Source organism: Sphaeramia orbicularis, chromosome 17, assembly GCF_902148855.1.
Source record: "Sphaeramia orbicularis chromosome 17, fSphaOr1.1, whole genome shotgun sequence".
NCBI lineage: Eukaryota > Metazoa > Chordata > Actinopteri > Kurtiformes > Apogonidae > Sphaeramia > Sphaeramia orbicularis.
Genome location: NC_043973.1, coordinates 41,869,039 through 41,894,901, shown reverse-complemented (window position 1 = coordinate 41,894,901; position 25,863 = coordinate 41,869,039). Strand labels below are relative to the sequence as shown.

At 40.7% G+C, this 25,863-nt stretch overlaps 1 protein-coding gene across 1 annotated transcript; it reads left to right on the top strand.

The window, feature by feature from the left end:
• Positions 1–1,025: 1,025 nt before the first annotated feature.
• Positions 1,026–19,748, top strand: acin1a (apoptotic chromatin condensation inducer 1a). Its single transcript, XM_030159628.1, has 19 exons — positions 1,026–1,192; positions 3,759–3,824; positions 4,003–4,114; positions 4,219–4,274; positions 5,074–6,959; positions 7,350–8,217; positions 9,128–9,268; positions 9,406–9,494; positions 13,239–13,296; positions 15,125–15,164; positions 15,444–15,586; positions 15,727–15,870; positions 16,265–16,460; positions 16,657–16,802; positions 17,084–17,191; positions 17,311–17,418; positions 17,504–17,804; positions 17,882–17,982; positions 18,386–19,748. The coding sequence occupies exons 1-19, from the start codon at positions 1,055–1,057 to the stop codon at positions 18,740–18,742; spliced, it is 5,058 nt and encodes a 1,685-aa protein (XP_030015488.1). The 5' UTR covers positions 1,026–1,054; the 3' UTR covers positions 18,743–19,748.
• The last annotated feature ends 6,115 nt before the right edge of the window (positions 19,749–25,863 follow it).

Below are 25,863 nucleotides of genomic sequence, written 5' to 3'. Positions count from 1 at the left end.
TTTTTATGTTTAGGTAATGATATAATTAATGGAAAATGTCACATTTTTTTCTGTTTTGTCTGTTCTGATATAATAACTTTTGAATTTATCCTGAGCTTCTCTGAACATGGACTGTACATGGTCAGTAAATTAAATTCAGGCATCTTGGCTGAAAAATGCAAGATGCAGATGCACTAAAACCCATGTAGTTTAACAAATGAAAGTGGTTGTAAACACTTATTTTTAATTGCAGTTATTAATATAGTTGGCAGGAAAAGTCAGTTTTGTCTGTTCTGATATAATCTTTGAATTTACTCTGAGCTTTTATGAACATCTACTATACATGATCAGCAAATTAAATATAGGAAACACCTGATTTTTGCTGGAAAATGCAAAATGCAGAGAATGGTATTTTAAGAGGCGATAAATCATGTAGGGAAGGTTAAATGTAGAGACGTTACCATATAAATAGTTTTAGGTCTGCAAGGGTTAACACTGAACAATAAATACTAAATTAAAGCACAGATTATGTACTCTATAATACTACATAGACTATTAGATGTTTAAATTCAGTAAATTTATTCTGAAACAGCAATGACTGCATTTTACTTTTTTATAACCTCAGCTTCTTTCACAAACAATGTTTCTGTTTATTTAGTAATTTATGTCCCAATTTCTATGCGTTTATTTCTTTATGACTTTTAAAAAATTATTATTATCGGTTTTGTTTTGCAGGTACATTGTGTGCATCTTATCGACTTGTCAGATTTCTCAGTGTCCAGTATGCGCAGCCCAGCCTATTAGTTCACTGTATTTTGGAGAAAGTCAATATTGCGCATATATTACGCAAAGCGAGTCGTTACTGCAATAAAATATTAACATATTTGTTTTTGTCATATGTATGGAGCATTAACACAATTAAAAGTCATTTGGATGTATTATGTTTGTTGTGAGTGTACAAAAGCTAAGTATTTGCGGTATATTCTTCCAATTCGACCAGGGGGAAGTCGTCGTCGGTGACGGTCGAGGGAAGGCGTTGCTCGCTCGCGCTGGGAACTGACTAGAGGAACGGAAAATGGCGGATCTCGAAGACGTTACGCTGGACGGGAGACCGCTCCAGTCCCTTCGAGTAGCAGATTTAAAAGCTGCCCTTGAGGAGCGAGGACTTTCAAAAAGCGGACAGAAGAATGCGCTCATTAAAAGACTCAAGGGGGTGAGTTTTGTGGCGGAATGAGCGGCTACCGCTGCTGCGGGCTAACATGAACGGTGAGACGGGCTGATGCTCTCTCGAGGGCCGACAACTGAGTATCGTTACTACCGAGCGGCGTAGTGGAGTTACCACGGTTAACGGGCACTTGCGGGTTGAAAACATGCTTATTTGCACCGCCTTGTCGCCGAGTGGTATTTCCCCCAAGCGGAAACACCCCCCCTGTACCCAGAGCCGGAGTTGAGTCAACTTAGTGGCTATTCTCAAAGTGTGTGTCGGACTGATGTTGTCCTGTTAGCTTGTTAGCTCCGTCAGCTAACGCTTTGAGTTTAGCGGTGGCCTTAGCGCCTGGTTTGCCGCTGTCGATCTTACCGCTTTAGCGCTGTCTGTACCATGTCCTGTTCCAATGCACGAGTTTCTGTTGTAGGTCTGTTACGCACGTTATTTGTTAGCTAAAGTATGCTTATCGGATATCTAACATTCACCCAACAGAATGTACAGTGCTGAACGTGCTCAGGAGAATAGTTTTTCTAAAATCTTGCCCCTGGCCTATGATTGTACATATGCCTCAAATGAGTCTGTTTGTTTACATTGCGACACGCCATTCAACCATATCTATTCCGCTGCTCCAGCATTCATCTCTTTTTTTAGTCCGGTTACTATTTACCCGCCGAACTGAGCCAACAGAGCAGGTGTTTACATTTATTTTACAGTGTATTGTGTTTGTCTCAACCCCGTGGAGATTCAGACACTTTGCTCTGAGGTTACATAAATAAAACCCAACAATAAAGTTGACTCTACAGCTTAATCTCGTTTGAAGAAAAGTCTAATGCAAAACAAAAATTGCGTAATCTTGTACAGTTTAAATCAAAGAAATTAAAGGCAGGTTCATAAATCATTGGCGAGCGGATACATCATATATTAACGCGTGTTTTTATAGTTTTCTATTAACGCGTGTTTTTATAGTTTTCATAGGTTTACTTATTTGATAGTGCGTATTGATGAACACATCTGTGTAAATATGCCAGAATTAGCCGAAGTTTGCTTCACATCTGTAGTCCCTGACAGGTCAGAGTAAACAATAATAAGACAGAAGAAAAACAACACACCATCAAACTCAGCACAGCAAAACAATGAATGTCCATGGTACAATAAGAAAACACAGGACGACAAGTAATTATAATAACATACAACATTAGTTACACATATTGGCATGAAGTTAATGATCACAGGTCTGGCTTCTTCTAAGCCCTAGTTTGAGACAGGTTTGAATGTATTGAAGGGAGAACATTAGATTATTGAAGCTGGAACGTTATTCTACGTTTCTCTACTTTTGACTGATAGGCTTACCACCTGTTTATTGTATGGTGTTGGTCTATGAGTAAAAGTTGCATTGAGTTGAATTTTGCGATAGCATGGTTCGTTTCTTTGACGTTGGTGATGGTTTGATTACTAAGCATTACTTCAATGATAATGTATCTTTTTATTTTCTTAAGCAACAAGAAATATACACATAAAATTTAACCGTAGTTTGCCTACTGATGGTGTCAGTATTAGTCGTGATACGCATGTATGGAACTCATAAGAAAGTGTTGTTTTTTGTGTTTATATACACATGTGGTAAAAACTAAGAATATGTACAGCACAGTCATAAGCTTCTCCATGATTGACACTGAGTGCAGCTGCAGATAAGCATGGTGCATCTCTGGTGCTGAATCCTAAAGTGACTGTGTTTAATTTAAGTCCGTTTTTGTCCTGTGGCTTTTTCTTGCACCCTGTTTTTTGACTATGAAGAGCATGGTTCATTTTGTTCTGATTGACTAGGCATGTATATCACTGTTACTTGATGGTGTTTGCATGTTATGACCGTTTTGTTTGACAAGTTAATTGACACTGATAAGATATTTTACCTTCTATCTTGTGTCAGCAGAACTCATAGCACCCAGTTGTAAAGTCTTGAGTGAAATTGTATAGTTTGAGGGGAACAATTAGCTTAAAAATAAAATAATTGTGTGGAAAAATTTCCTTGATATTTTACAGTTGGCTCCCTCAGCTAACTGAAAAGTGTCTAGTATCTATCTAAATCAGTTAGCTCTACATTTATTTATTAATTAGGCTACTTTTAAGATTAATGTTCGGTGGCTCAGAACTCTTTATTTATTCATTACTTTGACTTAAAACTTCAACTGTTTCTCATAAAGTCAAAATAGACCATATACCAAGTTGTTTTGCTTCCAAGGGGTTATAAATCAGGTATCTGCTTTTTAATCTCATAAACTACTGTTATTATATCCACCACCGAAAATAGGTCTCAATTATCTATCCTTTTCAAACTGCAGCAAACTTATTCACTTGCAAAATTCTTCAATCCTAAAATTAGGAAGTGAGCAGGCAGTGAGGATGATATTTCATGACACACAGGGACCTAAAATAGTGAATGAGGAATAGAGATATTGCAAGTGTAATCACCTTCTATTGTATTTATACATAAACTATGCTGTTGTCAATGTTCTTAATATTTACCTTTAAAGACTTTAAAAGTACACCTGCTTGTTTCTTGTCTCAATAACAGGCTCTCATGCTGGAGAATCTGCAGAGGACCTCCACCGCTCACATTGGACTTCAGCCAAACTCTCAGGTTTGTGTCTCAAAGGTGCATTTGTGTTCATTGGAAAAAATAAACTTTTTCACTTATGGAATTATCTTTGAGGAATTGATAACAAAATGTGCTTTAGAAAATAATGTAAATATCTGGAATACGTATGTCTCCTTAAGGGGTTGGCAGGTGTTTTCAGTAGTTTCTTTTTTGTATTTAGATTGGTGAGGAAATGAGCCAGAACAGCTTCATAAAGCAGTACCTGGCGAAACAACAGGAGCTCCTGAGGCAGCGGTTGGAGAGAGAAGCTCGCGAAGCATATGATACTAATGGTGAGTTTAGTTTAAATCCCACATTGCAGCTAGCTGAGTTACAGTGTGTGTGCTTGGTCTTGATATCATTTTGATGACTGTCTAATTTTACGTTTTTCTAACAGAACAAGAGGATCATACAGAAGTTAATAACAGCACCTCATGCCCTCCACAAGCCCAGGTCAGACATCATTTTGTTATCTTCTGTAATGGGGATCATACTGTAGATTTTCTCTTTATTTTTTGTCCGGACATACTGCATGCTGTAAAAGATCTTGCTCAATTGAAAGAACTAGAACAATACTTAATGTAAAACTTGTCTGTTATGTTACTTTGCAAAATGTAATGTATGTACATTTTGTAACATAAAATCAATCATGTATTCTAATGTAGAATAAACAGCTTGAATGCAAAATGCAGTACATTTGGTCTTGTATTACATTTTGCGAAATGTATCACTTATTGTGATGGTTGTTACAGAATGCAAGGGTTTCAGTTTTTCAGCAGCTATTTCAACTTAATGTTGAATTAGTTGAAGCCTTTTGTTTGTCTTTTTTGGGAATCCCTGGATGAACAAATTAATTTATATTAATTGTTGTAAGTATAGCATGGATACAGATAAAGACATCTTTCTGGTAGGCTGTTAAACAGTGTGCCTTATTTTTACACTTTTATCATAAAAACTGCAACTCCTTAATTTTGTAATGATCACATTGTATCAGGATTTATTTTAAATGTAGGGCAGTTTTTTGCATTCAACCTGCTTATTACAAAACAGTGTATTACTGTAGCAGATTATTGCAAAGTTGTTTGTTGTTACATAATTAAGTGAAAATTCCATACATTTGCCCAGGTTATGACACAATGCAGTGTTTTTGCATGATGCCATGTTACAAGGAATTCACTGATAAGAATTGTTTTTGAGCAGACATATAGTGCTATGACAAACTAAGTCTTGGTTTTGCTTGTTTTACCACCAGGATGTTACACCGGCACTGACTGACCAGCACAGGCCACCAGGCCCTTCTGGTGGAGTTGCAATGTCAGGTGCAGTGAATGAGGGGATGAGTAACAGGAACCAGGATATTGACATGTCTGGTCCTCCTGCCTCTGGCTCCTTGACAATGCGTGTTGCTGAGCACCGATTAGAGAGGGGCCCAGCATCCAGCGAAGCTGTTTGTGACAGTGATGATGAGGATAGTGAGGACGCAGAGGAGGACGGTGACGATGATGACTGGGAGGGCAGTATCCAGAGGCGGATCCCCAGAGAGCCAGCTAGAGGGCCTGTAGCCAGGGAGAGGTCTGGAGCATCTTGTCAACCCCAGCAGCAACACATCCCTTCCCTTTTGTCTCCTCAGCTACGCCAGCCAACCCCTCCTCCCTCTCCACCACCAGAATTATCATTTCCTCTACCTGACACCCCTAAGCAGAGTCCCCCTAGTCCTGATGTAGCCCCAGCTAGACGCTCACCCAGTTCTTCCAGCTCTGGATCCTCAAGCAGTGGCAGTCGTAGTAGCAGCCCAGAACCACACGGTGGGCACGCTGAGCGCAAGCCTGGTCCTCTGACGCTTCTGGCGCTTAAAATGGAGTCGGAAGGTGCTTTCTCTGGAGCAGGGTGGCATGGCCATGATGGTGATAGGCAGGATAACACTTCAGCCTCAGCTGCATCAATTCCTGGCAGAGGGCCTCCAGAGGGTTTAGTATCTGCTGTTTCTCGCACAGCCATGACTACAGGCCATACTCAATTTCCGATGAATCTAGGCACCAACCAGGGTGCCGCAGGAGCACATTCAGCCCATGTGCAAGTACCTGTGAGTGTCCTTAAGGCTGCTGCTAAAGAAGACAGGGGCAGAGAGAGGGAGGCTGAGATAGAAAGAGAAAAGGCTCTTGAGCTAGAAAGGCAGGAGAAACAGAGGAAACTTGAGCAAGAACGAGCAATGGAGGCAGAGCGGGAACGAGCTCTTGCACTGGAGAGAGAGGAAAGGCAGAGAGCTTTAGAAAGGGAGAGATTTGAACAGGAGCAGGCCTTAGAAAGAGAAAAGGCTTTGCAGAGAGAGAGAGAACTTGCTCTAGAAAGAGAGAGGCTGGAGAGGGAGCAGGCTTTGGCCAGAGAGAGAGAAGAACGAGAGAGGGCCCTCGAGCTGGAGAGGCTGAAGGAACTCGACAGACAAAGAACCCTGGAGCGAGAACGAGAAGAGAGGGAACAGCGAGAGAGGGAAGAAAGGGAGAGGGCAATGGAGCTCGAGAGACTCAAAGCTCTGGATCAAGAACGGCAGGAGAGAGAGAGGGCTCTTGAACAGGAAAAGTTAGAGAGGGAAAGAGCTTTGGAAGCTGAACGAAAGGAGAAGGAGCGGATTGAGAGGGAAAAGGCTCTGGAGCAGGAACGCTTAGAAAGAGAAAGGCTGGAGAGGGAGAGAATAGAGAGAGAGAAAGCTCTAGAAAGAGAGAAAGCTCTGGAAATGGAGAGGATAGAGAGAGAACGAGCTTTGGAGCAAGAAAGAATTGAGAGGGAGAGAGCCTTAGAGCAAGAGAGAATCGAAAGAGAGAAGGCTTTAGAGCTTGAGAGGGAGCGAGCCTTGGAGCAACAGAGATTAGAACTTGAGAGGAAGGAAAAAGAGAGACTTGAGAGAGAGAAAGCTTTGGAGCAAGAAAGAATTGAGAGGGAAAAAGTCTTGGAACAAGAGAGGAAGGAGAAAGAGAGGGAGGAACAGGAGCGCATGGAGAAGGAGAGAGCTGAAAAGGAGAAAAAAGAAAGAGAGAAACAGGAAAAGGAGAGGCTTGAGAAGGAGAAGCTAGAAAAGGAGAGGCTAGAGAAGGAGAGACTAGAGAAGGAGAAGCTTGAAAAGGAGAGACTGGAGAAGGAGAGGCTGGAGAAGGAGAGGCTGGAGAAGGAGAGACTGGAGAAGGAGAGACTGGAGAAGGAGAGACTGGAGAAGGAGAGGCTGGAGAAGGAGAGGCTGGAGAAGGAGAGACTGGAGAAGGAGAGGCTTGAGAAGGAGAGACTGGAGAAAGAGAGACTGGACAAAGAGAGGCTTGAGAAGGAGAGACTGGAGAAAGAGAGACTGGAGAAGGAGAAGCTTGAAAAGGAGAGACAGGAGAAGGAGAAGCTTGAAAAGGAGAGACTGGAGAAAGAGAGGCTTGAAAAGGAGAGACAGGAGAAAGAGAGGCTTGAAAAGGAGAGACAAGAGAAAGAGAGGCTTGAAAAGGAGAGACAGGAGAAAGAGAGACTTGAAAGGCAGAGACAAGAGAAGGAAAGGCTTGAAAAGGAAAGACAGGAGAGGGAGAAAGAAAGGGTCCTGGAGTTAGAACGGCAAAAGGCTCTTGAAACTGAAAGATTAGAGAAAGAGAGGGCCATGGAAGAGGAGAAAGCTAGAATGGCTGAAAAGGAGAGGGAGAGTCACCTCCCTCCATCCAAACGTGGCCGTGAGATTGGTCTCAACACCCTTCCCACTCCCCCCTCCCTTTCCCCAGGAACAGGTAGAAAGTCATCAACAGAGGCAGGAGAGCAGGAAGGCTGCGAAGTCCATGCCCCTGTGTCCCGGAGTGAAGCCCAGGCTGCAGAATCCAGTTCACCCATGTCACCACAGTCCTCATTCAAGAAGTTTCGGTTCTTTAGAGACTCCCCTTTGCAGCCTCAGTCATCTTCAACTTCCATGGTCATCAAGAGGCCTCGTACTTTCTCTGATAGTCCCCAGCCTCAGGTCCCATCTCTCTCCTCGCCTACCAATACAGAGGATCAACAGCATGAAGGAAACACTGGTCAGGGAGATGAGACAAAACAGAAAGGTGCTGCTGGACTGCAGTCTGAAGAGGAGGCAGCTGTTCACACTAAAAACAAAATGGAGGACAAAGAAAAGGCAGATTCAGACAAGACAGAAGAGGCTGACAAGGTATCCCTCAATAGAGCAACAGAAGTGGATGAAGGAAGAGGTCTTTCAGACCGAGTGGATGCTGAACAGCGACGGGGAAGAGATGCAGAGAAAGAAGAGAAACGAGCAAAACGAAGAGCGTCATCTAATGATTCCTCTTCATCAGAATCGGACTCTGGCTCGTCATCATCTCGGTCCTCTGACTCATCATCATCTTCTCAAGAGAAAACCCACGCCACCCCTAGAGTTAGAAGAGTAAGTCTAAATTTTCACTTCTTCACGCTTCCTAGTGTGCATTTCAGGATTTCTATAGCCCTGTCAACTTTCAAAAATACACTTGATACTTGCTTGCTTTTGACATCTTTAGTCATTGTTAAGAGCCTTAAAACACCTTCAGTTTAATTTGCTGAAACATGCAGAAACCATGATGTGTATTAAATTACATTAAATTCAATGGAAACCAGTGACATGAAATTACATATAAAAAATTAGAATGTGTTTGAGGAAACTCTTTGGATAATGGTGGTATGCTAACTTTTAACATCCTTAAATTTTCAATATAAGAAGAATGTCACATTTATACATTACATTTTTGTAACTGGTGACAGGTTTCTATCATTGAAGTTTGAACTCAGTGAATACAGTGCTGTTTTTTTTTTTTAGTCAACAAACTGTTCTTTTACTCAGATTACGGTCAGGTGTGTTACTATACTTTGAACTTTATATTCAGATTTATGTGCTGTATACAGATAAACACTAACCAGTGTCTGTCACAGTATATGTGGTTTTTGGGGTGTGGTTAGTGCTCAGCTCTCACAGTGACAGCTTTTTGTGGAAAACAGAAATAAAGAAAGAGATAAGCCAGTTGTTTACACACCATTGAATTCAGTGGGATTCAGGGTGTCTCTTGATTTGAAAGAATTACTTGAATGACAATGACTAAAGCTGCTCAAGTAAAGTTAATTTAATTAGATTTTCATTGCTAATGGAATTTTAGCTTCATAAACATCAGAAAACATCCCTTCTCTGAGCCATTCACATGCAAAGGCTCTGCGACAGGTGTCTACACTGTGCTCTGTCTTAGTTGTATTATACCATTTAAATCAAAGCACATGGTTTACATCCTCTGTTCTGTGTCTGGTGTGCTGCCCCACTGTTTTTTTAGGAAGAGAAACCTGAAAGAGACTCCTCACCTCCGCACAGGATGGCAGGAAAGGCTCAGACTGAGGGTTCAGAGGAATCCCAGAAATCCTCACCATGCAAAAGAGAGATGTCTGCTGCTGCTGATGGACTTAGTCACACAAAGGTCGGCTGCATATATCAACATATTTCTGTATGACCATCCAATTTACATAAAACTACATCTACAGACATACTTGACTATTCACTGTACATTATATCGTTATTAATTTTAATCCATTTCCTGGACTTTTGAATCCCCAGGAGCAGCTAAGTGAAGCACCTTCCAGAGACAGGACGCAACGGAAGAGAGAGGACAGCAAAGATGAGGAAGAAAAGCAGGACAAACAAAGGTCTGGCTTTCAGTTTATGTTCTGTAAAATCCTAGTCATATAGACATACATGTTGATGTATTTGTGTTCTAACAGCTGTATAGTTTTACATTGTTATAGTCAAGGTCCACTGAATGCATTCTTCCCTGAACTATAACTAAACATGTAACAGATCAGTACTCTCCAGGTGTAAAACGGTATCGTTCTGTAACTGCAATATACATAATTTCTGATCTGTAGTGATTTCTTTTTTTAGATGTCTTTGTATTTATTGTGTTTCTTGTATCATCCTTTTCTGATTGGCCTCTTCCCATAGCAAAGCACACAACTGTATATACACAAGTCTTATTCTAGTCCTCTTTGAAAGAACAAGCCATCATTATTAAGTATCATTTGTTTTGAGTGAGAAGTGTCAGATGTTAGTTGTATTACGGCTTGTGGGGTGTTGCTTGTTCTCAACTACACTAAACTTAAATACTTAACTTTTTCTCTACATGGAGGGACTGCTTCTGTGTAGTAAATTCTAGCCATCTTCACCTCATGGAGGTTGCCAAAGAAAGAGGTATAAAACAAGGCTGTTGAAAAGAAATACTGGTGATGAAAGCAGTGGAGGAGCTGCTTCATCATAACATGACAGGAATAGCAATCCACACAGGACAAAATCAGAGTGATCACACTTCCATTCCATGGAAATGCCAAATAATTATCTGGAAATTAAATCATTTAAAAGCTCAAGAAATGGTGGGAAACTTGAGTTTTCCGATGTGCTGGAAATAAACAGGCAATTTTGATGAAAACAGTAAAACCCATATTTTTCATGATTTAGTCACAGATTTGAAGGGTGTTAGGGGTCAGTTTACAGATTACACTCATGGAAATTCAACTAAAGGAGAAAAAACACTTCAAATGTGCAGTGGTTGGTCCTTGTTTTTTGTTTTTTTAATATTCACCAAAGCTGTTCATGGCTTATCAAAGCTTACAGGCACATTAGGTAAATCTAAATGTGACAGATTTTGGCCTCCAGCTGAGACGTTTGTTCAGTTTTATCAGCTACATCTCAGAGGTAAATATTCTATGAATGTTAATATTGTGCTTTTTATCACTAGATTTGTTAGACAGTTTAATTACCTGTCAAACCAGGTATCTACAGATATTGCATCCTGAAAATGATGGAATATACACCGTCACAAAGCTGTAGATAGGGCTGTTTTCCAGCAAACTATATGTTTTCTTTACAGATACACAGTTATCACAGGACAGCAATGCCATATACAAACATATAATTATCTTATGGGATATGATGTATTGCTGTAGGTTAAATTACTGTACTTAAGTACATTAAGTAGTTAAGATGAGTGTAATATGCCAAGTAGGAAAATATATACATTAATACAACAGTAATTACATTTATAACAGTAAAACACTGACAGGGACAAGATTACTGCATATTCATTTTTAATCATTGTAATATATTTTTCTGATGATGCTGTGGCAGGTTTGTTTTTTTTTTTTGTAATTATCTTTTTATTTGGAAAGGCAAATGTCCATCACATACAATAATTACAGCCTTAGTCATTCAAGAATGTAAAAAAGGCTGGATACAGAAAGTTTGAGTGATTATATCCATACTGCCCTTCCAGGATTTCCTTTTACAGACCACAGATTTTCCAGTTGAAGCAATAACACAACAAAACAGAACAGGGGAGCGCATCACTTCTCACAATCAAAACATCACATTAAAAAAGAGGATAGGTTCACACAAAGCACAAGTACAGTCAAATGAAATCAGATCTGATTGGTTTTACGTACCTAAATCTTATAAAATTTGTCTTTTTCAACTTTGAGAGGAAAAGATATCTTCTCCATAACATAAATCTCATAGACAGTTCCAATCCATTCATTAATGGTGGGGTGGTTCTACTTTAAACCATTTCCTCATGACGGATTTCTCACTGGCTGCCTCTGTGGTGGGTTTTTAAACGTTTACTTGTGGATTATTTTGTGGTTTTGTGTAGTGTGGTCTGTGGTGTTAGTGCTTTGAAGGATCTGAATATTTCTTTTTGTAAAGATGTTTATTAGGAATGTGAACACAGTATGCAAACATGCTTGAAAGGGGTACATTCCATACTTTTCATGGATGTGAATATTTCTGACAGCGCTGGTAATTATGTTATTTCATGTTGTCATTTGCGTTTACATTTTAAGGGAATTGCTAATTCTCCTATAATTTAATCCTATAATTCCTCCTATAGTTTAATGCAACCTGATGTTTTTTACATTGTGAATTCGTTGTAGCGGTGATGAATAGAGGCGTTTATGAAATTGCCATCAGGCGTTGTGGAGGCTGCCTTGAAACCGGTGTGGCTCTGGAGATGCGGGTCCTTATACATGATCGTTTTTTCATCCGTTGCAACATGGCCGTGCAGCGTCGATGCTCGTAGCCGCTGATGCCGGCGTGTGTGTCTCCAAAGGACCGTTTTATTGAAGAGCGGGCGAGGCTTTGTCCGTCGCAGGCTTCGGCTCATGGGAGCTCAGAGAGTGGAGTAGTCTGTGGTGACAGGAGGAGGAGGAGGAGAGGCGGCTAGCTGCGTCGCAGTCGTTTTAGCAGCAGCCTCAACCTGCATGCTGCGTTTTAACCGAGCACACTGTGTCTCCCAAGTTCCCCCAAGTTAATTTCAGTCGGAACGAGCGGACGCATTCACGTGAACGTGCATGAGGTTGAATTGAGCCCGTGAGACGCGCGTCCGTCCGTCCGTCAGGTAATGTGTAGTGCTGTAGGTAAGTCCTGACGGGCTCAGCAGGTGTGGAAGTGGACTGCGGTCGATGTGTCTTCATCGACTCCTCAGTGATTCATTATTTTCCTCACATTGAGAGAATTCAGAACAACACCTTCATGAAATGACAACGTGACTGTGGCTTCAACAGTGGGAAGGCGTTAACTCCTGATCGAACATCACCTGGTCGAGTCTGTATCAGTGGATTCTGAGTTCTGCTCCTCAGGCCTTCTAACTTAAATTATTTATTTTTAATCAACTTAGGTGAACTTTGTAATTGTAAAATACAGTTTTCATTGGACGGAACGGACCATAGTCTTTATTTCATTGTTTACCACTTTACATGTTGCAAAATCGTAGGTTCATCATGATTTGTAGAATAACAATTTTGCTTATTCCTGCTGCTAATGTTATTTTCATTCATTCATTTGTTATTATTTACCCCCACCCCCTTTTTGCCAAGGGGAAAAAAAGACATCGTCTTTATTAAAAACATAGCAGTTCTGTTTTGAAGTCAAGCCCTCATCACACTTTTGTAATTGAATAATTCATACAAATGTATGAAACAATCAGAAATTTATGATAAACTCTAGCTTCTGCCCTTAGTGAAATGTTGTGATTTTAGGGCATAGTGGGCTTATGTACTTTTGTTATAATATATACAGTATTTTTAATTATGTTATGAATAAAGTTTAATTTTAAGTCACATGAATAAGGCAGCCACATTTTAGAGTTTCCTTACAATTTCAATCCACCCGACCTGAAGAAAAAAAAAAAAATTCCGTAAAATATATTTGAATATCTTGACTATCAGTGACTCCAACAAATTTGTCTCACGTTTCTTTGAAGTCTTTGCTAAATATTGTAATAATATCTGTAGCTGTCTTGTCATCAGTATCTTGTTTGAGCACAGAATTTTAAGATTGATTGCTATCATATGTTAAATCTTATTGCTTGCTAATCAGTGGCTGTGTATTGTCACACTCTGCAGGCAGCTGAAGGAAACTGTCATGGCAGAGCCAGAGAAGCTTACAGAGGCCAGTGAGGAGGTAAGGCAGTTAGAACCATGAAGCATCTTGGTTCTCAAAGCTACATGTAGCTGAGAACTTAAAGGGATATACCTATGTGAGCCATAATGCACATTGTAGTTCAGTCAACGTGAGGTGTACATAGCTTTTAATAACCTGGATGTAACCTAATTTCTTTTATGTTTCATTGTTGGAAATCTACTTTACATGTACAAAAATGTTATAGATGGCTTGATGAGCTCTTCTCACAAATGGTAGAATGTATTTTTACAGTAACTAAATTGATTTGGCTGTTTGTACAACCTTTGTTGGTACTGTCATAGGCAGCAACAGCAAGGGTGTTTTCTCACTGTGGCTGATGTTTAAACCCCAAATGATTGCTTTGTTAAAAGGTGCTCATGCCTCTTCCATTGCCCATATTGGTACCTGCGTACTACCTCTGCCAGTACTACTACTACTGCTGCTACTACTGCTACTGCTGCACCTGTTCCACTATCCCCAAGAATCCAGAGTTGACAACAGATATGCCCCCATGGCTGCACTGCAGAGGGACATCACTAGCAACAAGGGCTGCCTCATTGTCATGGATATGGCTGGCAACAGCTGCAGCCCAGAAAAGAAGATTCAGAGAAGGTGTTGGCTAGCCAGTGGCCCACCTTGTTTAGTTTTTTACTTATCGTGTGATCCAGCCCTAAAATCGATAAAGAAGAAACAAGCAAGACCTCAAGATATGAAGTCTAGTTAAAGACTTCTGTGAAACGCTGTCAAGAACCAAGAATTTCACTCAAAGACATTAAGATTTGTCGTACCTCAATAATGGTCACAAAATCATTGCGCACTATGGACCCTACCCTTGTGTTTGCGGGTTGAACATTAACATGCTTGACAAAGGACTTTTTGGATTTTATTAATCTCATGGATGGGATTTGACTTTTGCTATGAAATGCCAATCTGGGATTTTAAGAGAATTCTCTTTTTGCCACACACCTTTAATATGGACTCCAGTGGACTCAACAGATTTTGAGTTAAAGAGGAAATTGCTGTGTCAGTATCTTGCAGCAACAGCCATCACAAACGAACACTAACATTCAGATTTCTTGCTCAGTGACTGGCAGAACTTATCATCTGATCTCCATCTAATTTGAGGACTCATCACGTTCTGTTGCAAGTGCCCACGGCAGCTTTTAAAGACTTTAATGCCCACACATCTGAGGATGACTGCTTTGACCAAAAGCATTTCCCGGCCCCTACCTCAATGAACTATTGAATCCATCCTGCAGTCAACCGCCTTTAAGATTTCCACCCAAACATCTCAGCCACCTTTGATTGGACCTTTGTTGCCTAGATACAGTACTTGCAGTCGAGATTGGGCCATGTCCAAACCAGTAAGGATCAGGTGTCAGTGGTACCAGGGAATAAGTAGACGTCTACTCACTACTATATTCTGTACACTTCATAGCCTATAGTTATGTTAAAATGCTTAGTTTCCAGATATTTTGCCTTTTTAGTGTTTGTTTTTGGGGAATTATTTAAATAGCTGGAGTTGATGAGTATTCAGACACAAAGATTTGACTTGGTTTCTAAATTGATTATTGTGTCAGATCCTTTTTTTAGTTTGATAGACTGCAACTACTATTTGTGCTTCTAAAGCAGATAATTCTCAAGAATATAGTAGTTTTTTTACAGTTATAAAGGCAAAGTGTTGACACCACACATCATACAACAGCAATTTCTATTATTCATTAGTATCATCTTCCCTCCAACCTGTTCTTGTCCATTTGTCTCCACTCATGATGTCTGACTCACCTTTCCCCCCTACCTTGGGTTGTTTTTTTATCTTCTGTTTCAGACACCTAAGGCCTTCTCGGCTCGTAAGATCTCTCTTAGCAGTGAGTACACCCTCCCACTTGTTTTCCTTTTACCCTTGGCCATGACTGTTTTGGTGTCATCTTTCATCATAGAAGCCTTGTAATTTATACCTTTATGGATAAATAAATATGCATGTCCCTAGAATTTGGGAACTTTTAAGCCTTTGCATCTTAAATATTCTGAGTGATCATGGCTTGGTGTGGCTTGTGGACATTGGTTTGTGATGTAACACATTCTGTTGCACTGAATGCTTGAGTTTACGTGAGGATTTAGAGAGTGTTTGTTTATTGTCCTATCAGGCAGCAAATCGTCTCCAAGTGCTGGTAGTGTAGAGGGTGAACCAGAGTCGGGATCCGCAGCAGGTCGCAAGAGGAGATGGGGCTCCAGTACAGCGGTCACTGCCAAGAAACCTTCCATTAGCATCACCACAGATTCACTTAAGGTATTTGCAGTACAATAAGACTGATTTGACATTTTCATATTAACTGTGTAGGTAATAGTACAGTTGATTCACTGAAGCACATGTCCTTGTGTGGTAAATGCACTGAAGTTCATTTATGTATCTGTTTTCTTTGCCCTCAGTCCCTGATCCCAGACATCCGACCATGTCTAGGCCAGGAGGCAGTAGTGGACCTTCACCCAGAGGAGGCTGTCCTTTCTGGGGCTGAAGATGAAGACAGGGAGCGCTCTGACCAAGATCTCCAGATCCGACGCACTGTAACGCAGGTTGGTACACAGCTCCTAAGGAGCCATTCCAGGCTTCTTGAAAGTTGAGACCTAATAATAGTATTTAAAAAATATATATATAGTGATAATAATACTCTGCACTGAACCATAACTTGTGCCTGATACAACTTTCATACAAAAATCTTAACTGACTTCATTAAAATTGACAAAATGTTATTTCTCTCCCTGTCACTGAAAAAACCCGGTGTTTGACATCAAATATTTCTTGCATTCATGAAAGTCCATTTTCAGTTCATGTCCAGGTTTTCAGAGGGTTTGGGTGTTTTCTGGGTTCTGTGGGCTGGTGGTTTACAAATATTTTATTTAAGTTACTCCTAACTTAAGTTTAAGTTGGTTGTCAACTTAATCTTTTGGTGTGTTTCTCTTTTTCAAGGTGGTGCACTCGGAGAGCCAGGAGAATGGACAGAAAGAGGCAAAGAGGAGCAGACGAGAGGAGCTGGAGGAAGACGATTTACAAGGAGACGGAGAGAAGACAAGGCCTCATGAGGAGAAGATGGACACCTCATATCCTACAGCCATCGAAACGCAGTCACCATCACATACCAGCCATGATGTAGAAATCAACACTGGTAAGAGAGCATGGACTTAACCATCAACAGACAAAGATATAATGTGAAGTCATCTTTAGATGCAGTCTGAGGACTTCAGTAATAAACTACAAATCATAAGTCTAATTTTGTTTGGACACTTTAAAGAAAATTGAATAAAGTTTTTAACTCTTGTTTGCCAAAGTAAGAGTGTGGATTTTTTGCTGCTTTATCTTAGTGACTCCCAGCGACACTCTCATTCGTCGCTCCATCAGCCAGCAGAAGACTGGCGTTTCCATCACCATTGATGACCCTGTGCGCACAGCACGGCAGCCTTCACCGCCTCGGGGGAAAGTCTCGACTATTGTTCACGTCTGCAATCTGGTGAGAAAGCACGGTTGTAATAGTTGTAATATCATTTATTCGAGCATCTAGTCCATTATCCATAGTACAGCACTGCTGCAATATAATTAATAATAATAACACATGGCATCTCTTGTCTTTAAACCACCTATAGACTGACCTCTTTTATGTTTTGTATATGTATTTAAATCCCCATATATGTAATCCTTTTTCTTCATGCATGTTTGTATGCATGGTTTCTGCTCAGTTTTTACTGGTTTTGTGTGAAGCAGTCCTCTGAATAGCTGTAATATGTTGTTCAGGTTCGGCCATTCACTCTGGGGCAGCTCAAGGAACTACTCAGCAGAACTGGCACACTGGTGGAGGAGGGCTTCTGGATCGACAAAATCAAGTCTCACTGCTATGTCACTGTGAGTTATGTCAAGCATTTGTTTTTCTCCAAAACAATGTGGGCTGCAACTCTGAATCAGATGGTCTGTGAAAATATTTTCTCTGTGTCGTGCAGTCATCTTCTTGTGTCTGTGTTTAGTATTCCAGCTCTGAAGAGGCGGTCGCTACTCGGGCAGCCCTTCATGGAGTGAAATGGCCTCAGAGCAACCCTAAAGTCCTTAGTGTAGATTTCTGCCAGCAGGATGAGGTAAGACCTTACAGCTCCAGCTGCTGTGTTTCTTCTCTCCACAATGTTTTGCCATTTATAACCTGGCATTGTCTCTGCCTTGTAGCTGGACTTCCATAAAGGCTTGGGTTCAGGAGACAGACCTGGAGCAGAGGACCAGGGGCCTGGTCGTGGTCGAACATCGGGCCTGCCCTCACTCCTACCGGAGCGAGACCAATGGGCGGAGCGTGAACGTGAGATGGAGCGCAGGGAAAGGGCTCGAGCAGAGCGGGAGTGGGACCGTGACAAGGTCAGAGAGTTTGGGAAACCTGGAGAGGAGAGGGAAGGAGGTCCCAGGCGGTCGCGATCCAGAGAGAGACGACGCAAAGAGAGGGGAAAGAGCAAGGAGAAGAAAACTGAAAAGAAGGGTAAGTCGTGCAGGGTCAAGGTAGGGCAGGAGTTTGATAAAATAGGATTTTGATTAAAATGGTTTTTATTTTTGCAGAGAAAACAGCGGAGGATCTCCCTGCAAAACTGCTTGATGACCTGTTTCGAAAAACTAAAGCAGCTCCTTGTATTTACTGGCTTCCTCTTACAGAGGAACAGGTGAGATACAAAACTGTTCCGTGTTAAATTGATCTGCTGATGATTGGTCTGATTGATTATTTTTTTTATGATTATTAGTCAAAAGTTTTAATTAAGGTAAAAAATTATACTTTGATGCAATTGTCCATTTCTTTAGACTGTGTATTTTAACCCATTTACTTTGTAGAACCTTAAACTGATATTTCTATTACATCACAAGTTGTCTTTTAATTGAACATGTGCTCAAAGGAATTTCTCTAAATTATGACGTTGAGTTTCTTATTCTTAATTGTGACACCAAGATTTTTTTTTTTAACTCCAAATCTACCTCAGTCTAATGTAGTCAACATTGTCCTTAATTATACTTTGTATGTGTATGGCAGTGTTTTCTTTCTGACACTTTTTTTTGTCTTCTTTTTTCTAGTTTGTTCAGCGGGAATCTGCCAGAGCAGAAAGAAGGAAGGAACGTGAGAAGTGGAGGAAGGAGCAAGAAGAAAAGGAGGAGGAGAAAAAAAGGGAAGAGGAACGCAAGGAGAGGATAAAAGTTGGTGGCAGCGCTGCAGGAGACCGGAGTGAGGGTGAGAAAGACAAGGACAGAGACAGAGAGAGAGAGAGGGACAGAGACCGAGGCAGAGACAGGGACAGAGACAGGGAAAGGGAAAGGGAGAGGGAGAGGGAGAACGACAAACGCAGGGATGGCTACCGTAGACCAGGGGGCAGTGGGACAGGCGGCGGCAGGCGCTCACGCAGCCGCAGTGACCCACGAGAACGGCGGCGTTAACGGCCAAACGCGTGATGGAACTGTCCAAGAGGCCACCCTTCCATTTGCCTTTTCACTACATGTACTTTGTTACAACAAAGACTAAACAGAGGACCAACTGATGTCGCACCATCTCTAAAATTGTCATGTTTTTTTAAAGCACATCTACACCTACACTGTCATGCTTACAGGGGACCATGATTTTTTTTTTTTTTTTTTTTTTTTTTTTTTTGCAGTGTTGTTTCCCAGAGTGCTCTGTTTGCATATGTCTCAAGGTTTGATATATTATCCTTATACGTTTGCATCTCTTTTTTTCAGTTTTTATCTTGACGGCATAGCAGTATGGCACCCTGGGTAATTTTAATTGTCTCCTGATGTTCCCTGTTGTTGCCCTCAAGTGTAGGTGCTGATTATGATTTGCAATCAATTGTCGTCGCCTCAGTGTTAACGGCTCTGCAGTCTGGATGAGGAATCCTATAGCTGCTGCATGTAGTCCCAGGCTGTCCTTGCTGGTCCTGCCTAAAGAGAACACTCCTGCCTCCTTCCGGGGCGTGCAGAAATCTGAAAATATTGGAGTAGGTGTGTTTGGCATTTTGTACAGACATAAGATTAATCAAAATCCAAGTCTATAAATGAGGCAGCTTTGGAGTATTTTTGGACAGGTGTTGAGTAACTACCAAGGCAATGCAGTGTATCTCTCCCTTTGTTCAGTTTAGAGATGAATCATTCTCTGCAGGAGGGAGTCTATGTCACACATGACACAATTTATGATTATGTCCTTACCATCAATTCTCCTCTTCCTCCTTCCCTTTTCCTCCTCTTCCTCTGGTTCTCTTACCCTGTAGTGTCAATACAGGCCCAAGAGGGGAGGTTGCATTATGAGTTCTCTCACCAATGGTTTTAATATTGTTTTTTAATCGTTATTATTTTATCATTTTAGTACAAAGGTTTGTTTTTGTTTTTTAATTTTCTTCTTTAAGTACGCCTATCAGTGGTGAATGTACAAATAATAAAAAATTGAATCTTACATTATTGTGAAGTTCCTTTTGCGTTTTCCCAGTTCAGTTTGTAGAGAAGTTTCTCCGCTGTTCTTTCCGACTGACAAATCTTTGTGTGTTCAAGTGTTTCGGAAAATGTGACAGGGAAACACTGGTAGAGGTTGACTTGAAGCTGTTGTTTGTCTGGTTCACAGGATGCACTTAGTTGGAATAATCCTGCCATTGAGCGATTATTAGTCATCTTTTTCTCTGTTACTGTTTTCAAAGTCCCTCTTGCTCTGGAAGAAAAGCTGTAACCTTCAAGCTGCAAGTACAGACGGAAAATGGAAAGTTTTACTTAAACATATACTGCATTTTTCTTTTGAGAACATTTTAGTACTCATTTCAATATTATGATTTGCTTGCACTGCTATAAATGATGCGCTGAAACGCCGTCTCCCCAACACTATTGTGCACTTGCTTCATCCTCCACTTGGCGCTGCTCTAGATGAGTGTGATTCTTTTAAACCAACCAAACCAGAGCTGTCTCTACCTCCAGTTCCAGAACGATTTTGGATAGTGCTAAAACTCTATCGCTGGCACCAAGCTACAAGGGAGGAGAAACTAAACTGTGGTTGCACTGTGAATCCACAAGGTGTCAGTCACACCACACTGACTCATCTATGCCATCAGACAGCAGGCAAAGGACTTGATGCTGAGGAGTTAAACTGCAAAAAAAACATAGGACTTCATTACGGAGTATACATCTACCAGCTTCTACAGTTGATTTAAAGATGCACATTTTCTTCCATTCAATGTCAGGGTGATCACAAATGGGTTTTATTCATCTAAATATCAGCTGGTTTTATAGGGTGTTCACCTTTGTTATTATCTGTCTATGTTAGTAAGTAAGTCACCCATCCCTTCTTTCAGTCTGCTGTAAATCATGCGTTTGTCCTCTTCCCTCTTCTGTTCCCTTGTTCCATCTCCCCGGTCTTGACGTTCATCCTGCAGAGCTCAGCAGTGCTCCTATGTAATTACAGCCCTATGGTCGCTGAGCATAACATTTTTCTGGCCTGATGCAACTCTGCGTCTGGACTCTGCGAGGACCAGTGAATCCTTCACCCTGGCATCTCTCTGGCGGTGCTCAAATCACATTTCAAAGTGGAGTGGCCTAGGCGCTGATCAGAGACTTTTTGTTTCATGTGTAATTGTTAATCTGGCAGGGAGTTGGTACCTGATGATTGATGGTGATTAGGGTGAAACAGCCAGAGCCTTTGGAGATGAGTTGAACTTTGGGGCAAAGTGATGATGCCCTGTACAAGATGTTAAGGGGAGTGTATGTGAAATATAAAGTACCAGAATGATGGAACAAACGGCGAAATGTTTTTAGATTTGTGAGTGCAGAAAACAAAAGAAAACCTGTAAAGAATTGCTGCGAAGAAGAGTAGAAAGAAGATTTGATGCTGTTTTTCAAAGATTGTCTAAGGGTTATTAGAGACTTTACCTTGGCTGTGTATTTCTAGTTCAGTTATATAATCTTTTTCATAGTGGTTAGAGAGATTAACATAAATGAGATGTTTGGGGGTATGTAATTTAGGGAAATTAATAGACATGTCAGTTTGTTTTGTAATACCTTGTTAAAGACCAAACCTCTGGTCATGCAGCTGGCATTTTCAGGCCTGAGTCCACCCTCCTTCTGCAGCTTTAACCCTGGAGGAGCAGAGTTCTCCAAGTTAAGGACGCTCAGCTGTGGACCCACCCAGCTCAGCGGAATGCCAGAGTTGGTAAAGATCCTTGGACCTAGTAAATCCCCATCTGAACAGATGTACAGCACTGTGCCTACACATGTCGAGATGACTCAAAACAACGTCTCTACAGTCTTGGGGCTTTTACAGAACCACAGTTGACGGCTGGTGGACCACAATGGACCACCTGCGTCTTGCTGTAGGGCTCGGGTCAACGGTTCAGGCCTCATGAGGTCTCCTTGACCTGCCAGTCAGCTGAGCAAAGCCAGTCTTATGCTGATGAGTGGGCAGTAAAAACAATATGTTTTCGCTCAGTAAGCAGTCTCCCACCTCCTCCCCTCCTCAGTGGAACCACATAGGTCTTTGTGTCCAGCGCTGTTAGGAACGCAGCCCACTAAGCTCCACTTTCAAAGGCGATCTCTGATGTGGCCTTTCTGATCTCTGCATGTCTCACTGCCTTTCCTCCTGCTCTTGTCTGACTTAGGATTTTTCTTTCTTCGTGTGTATTCTATTTATCCACGGTTTCTCTCTGCCACACACTCACAGATTTCCTTTCATTCTTGACTAGAGGGAATCGGACCTGTGCCATGAAAACACACAAGACAAGAACCCTGAGATACGATGAAAGGCGGCAATATCTTGACAGTAACTCTTAACCACCTCTTGAAGTTCAAGCTCCCCTTGATACTCTATATGCACACACCCTTCCCCCTCCTCTTCTAACCCCCCCCATCCCCCATATTCTTTGTGATGACATGTATGTGCTTATGGAAACCAGATGTGGCCTTCTGCGATGGAAGAGGCGCTGAGAGAAAGAGAAAAACCAAGCATGAGATTGTGTGATAGTTCATTAACAGACTGAAAGAGATGTGGGAAGGGTGAGTGGGAAGAATATTTATATAGTCCAGTTTTGTTTCTTCTCTCTTGTGATTTGGGTTCAGATAGATACTATATACATTGAGGTGAAATGTGCCTATTATTCTGACAGAGCCCCCGAGAGGAGCGGTGGGGTTTCCTTGTGGATGTGGCTGTCAGGTTAAAATGGACTTGGATCAGCTTTGGGAAGCAGAGCCTGAATCAGCATCTCCTGTGACGGTGGTGTGGGAAACCAAGCCATATGAGACATTTGTAAGAAGTAAGCCAAGGAAGGCAAAATGTTGATTGTTCGACTTCCTTGCACCTGTATTTTTTATCACCCACACACTACCTCCCTGAGACTTTTAAAGACTGCTCCCACCACACCACACCCAGTTTAACGTTCAGGCATTGGGTTTGAGTACAGCAAAAGTGGCCGTGGAGCTTTAAACTTATAGCAGGTTAAGCGCAGAGGCTGCAGAGCTGACAAAAACGCATGGATAAGAAAACAGTGAACCAAAGTTGCTGAAATACATGATGAAAAAGACTGAAAACTGAGACTGAGACATCTGGGGCACTCGAGAAATTATGTTAAACTAATGGGGAAAAGTTATTTTCCATGCATAGCTCCATGTGCAGCTAAATGGAATATTAAGATGCAGGCATAACGGAAAAAAAGTATTAGGTATTGATCCCTCTTTGGCTGGCGGAGTACAGGACAAATAAAAGTTGTGTGAGAGATTGCAGCAGTTCAGTGTAGATTTCAATGTATTTTCTGATTTAACATAAGAAAAGCACAGATACAACCTCTGAAACTTATTGACAGTACAATATTTGACATGTCCTTACCATAAACGATGTAAATAGTGGATGAAGCCACTGTGACGCCACCCATTTTGAAGCCTTGACCTATTATGTTGGGGGAGTGTTGTAGACAGGAAGTAAACATATTTGGCAAAGAGGGTGGAGCTTATCTTTCCAGTTATATGAGCCACTTTCTGGGGAATAGTTTGGTACATGCTGGTTAACAGGTGCAGCTTATGAGACACATAAATGGAAAACACCCGTTGTTAATGCTTTATGTTAGACGTGTTTTTTCCTGCTGGGAAAAATTAAAAACTGACTAATATTTACATTCTCTCCAGTTGAAAATTTATTCCCTACAATCAAGTACCTTTCAAACAGTTTGGTTACTTTTCCCATTGCAGATTTTCATCCCTTTCCATGTTTCTTTATGGTTTTCAAAAACATCTTCACTTTAAGCTAAATAGATTCTTTAAAAATCTTCTTAAATTTGCCACAAAATGCCTCATTACAAAGCTGAAAACAAGCCTGAGCTCATGAAAAGTTGGCTTTTAGACACAAGTGGTTTGTAGTTCAGAGTAAAGTGACTCTACAAACATAGGATCTCATAGATGTGTGGATTAAACATCCAACAGTTTAAAAAGTACAACAAACGCAACATACAAATTAATGCAGTAGCAATATCAATCCTTATGCATCAGATATAGTAATAAAACGTTTACTGCTCAATTACCACTTCTGCTTTTCAGACTTTCATTACATTTTGCTCCTAATACTTTTACTTAAGTTGTAAATCCAAATATTTATGCAACTATCAGTCAGTGACAGTGTTTCTATGCATAGGTTTTTGCCCTTATTCTGAAGATGAAATTCACAATAAATTGTTCACAATGAGAATTAACAATTAGCAAAACCATCAACGAATCAACACCATGTATCCACAGACTGCGTCACTCACTGAATAATGTAAAAGGCTCATTGTTTACACACATCTGTATTACTCTTCTTCAAGCTAAAAACTCATAGATGCTTATTTTGACAAAATAACAGTCTTCTGATCTTCATGAGCTGCTTTACCTGATAGTTGACATTTTAGCTCTGTTAGCTTAGCTCTGTTTTTAGACAAAACGGCTGCAGTAAACAAATAACAAGAAACAAATCACCTGTTTTCTGTACGGTTTGTGTTGTCTTTCAAATATAATAAACATCACATAATAACTTTAAATCTTTAGAACTCTCACGATCAATATCACCCGTGTAGAGGAAACATTGCCATTTTAGCATCAAACTCCATTCTTTTCATTTAGTGCTGTGTCCAGTGGAGAAAACGACAACAGTACTTCTAGCTTTATCACTTTGTCATATTCTCTGACTTTAAAAGTTGTTTCTTAATGGTTCTCATCCCATCTGGTCACTTTCTTCCTAACCATGGGAGACTGGCAGAGTGACTCACTACTCCCTCTAGTGGTCACATACATCCACCAAACCGTCGTCAGAAGTCACTTTTTCATTGACCCTCAAATTGCGTGAATATAACTTGCTCATGAAAATCTACCTAATGGAAAAACGACAATTTTGCCAAAACTCATTTTTCAATTAAAAGTTTTTGCGCTGGCAAGAGGTGGTTTTTCAGGCGTAGCACAAATGGTATATCATGCAAAACTGCAATGGAAAGACCTTTTTCTGTAACTAGAGTCACGTGGAAAAAACAAACAAAAAAAAAAAAAAACAGATGTTGACGGATGTTACAACAAGCGAAGAAGAAGAGCTTTAAAAGAAACATGGTGCAGTATGTGTGGACACACCAGGAAACTGAATCATTTTTCAATTTAGTACGAGATAGAGGGGTAAAATATAATAATAATGAATATATCTATGAAGCAACACGATACCTACGTTTGTGGCCATGTTTATGGAATGACTTCTTATGTCATAAACAAATCATCACATTTTCGATTTAATGGAAAAACTGACATTACGCGCTTCTGTTTTTTGAGCTTTAGTAAATATTGGTAAAGTTTTGTACAGATGCAGATGTCCAACCAAAACACCACTCATGAATAAATTCAGTTCATAGCTCTACAATCCAATAGATTGGAAACTTTTGCAGAACTTCAGAGCTGTTTATACTGTTTTTACTCTAATGGTAATTTTAGACCAGTGTGCCTGAAGAACACCATGTGGCTTCCCTTTTTTTGGATAAAACTTTGTGTTCTCCTTTAATTTCTAAACTTTTTGCTATTATGAAACATCATTTTAGATGTTTATAGCATAATACAATGTACATCATTGTGATAAAAAGTGAAAAAAACAATCATGAGTATATGTATTCCTGTAGATATGTATTTTACTCCAGCAATAAGGTGCTGTGCTGGAAAAATTTGAGAATCACCCTTAAAAGTGCTTGAATATGACTTTGAAAACTATGTATGAATCCTGAAGTACAGTCAGTCCTTCAAAAGTGTCAGAAACTCTGCAGAGGATGGCAAACCCTCCCTGTTCTGTTTGTTGTATTAGTGCTGGATGGTGCAGGATGTGGCAGAGTCTTAACTGATGCAAATGAAAACCACGTGTAACCTATATAGCCACTTTCCAGTTTCCGTATGAAATACCCCCACATCCTCGTTACCAGGCAGAAAGCAACGCCGACCATTTGCATCATTCATTCTCCTTTAATGGGAAAGTTACTCAGTCTTCTCTCTGAGGTTAGTCCTGCGATTAAGATGTTCTGGGTGGCTATTATGAGACACAATAGGCC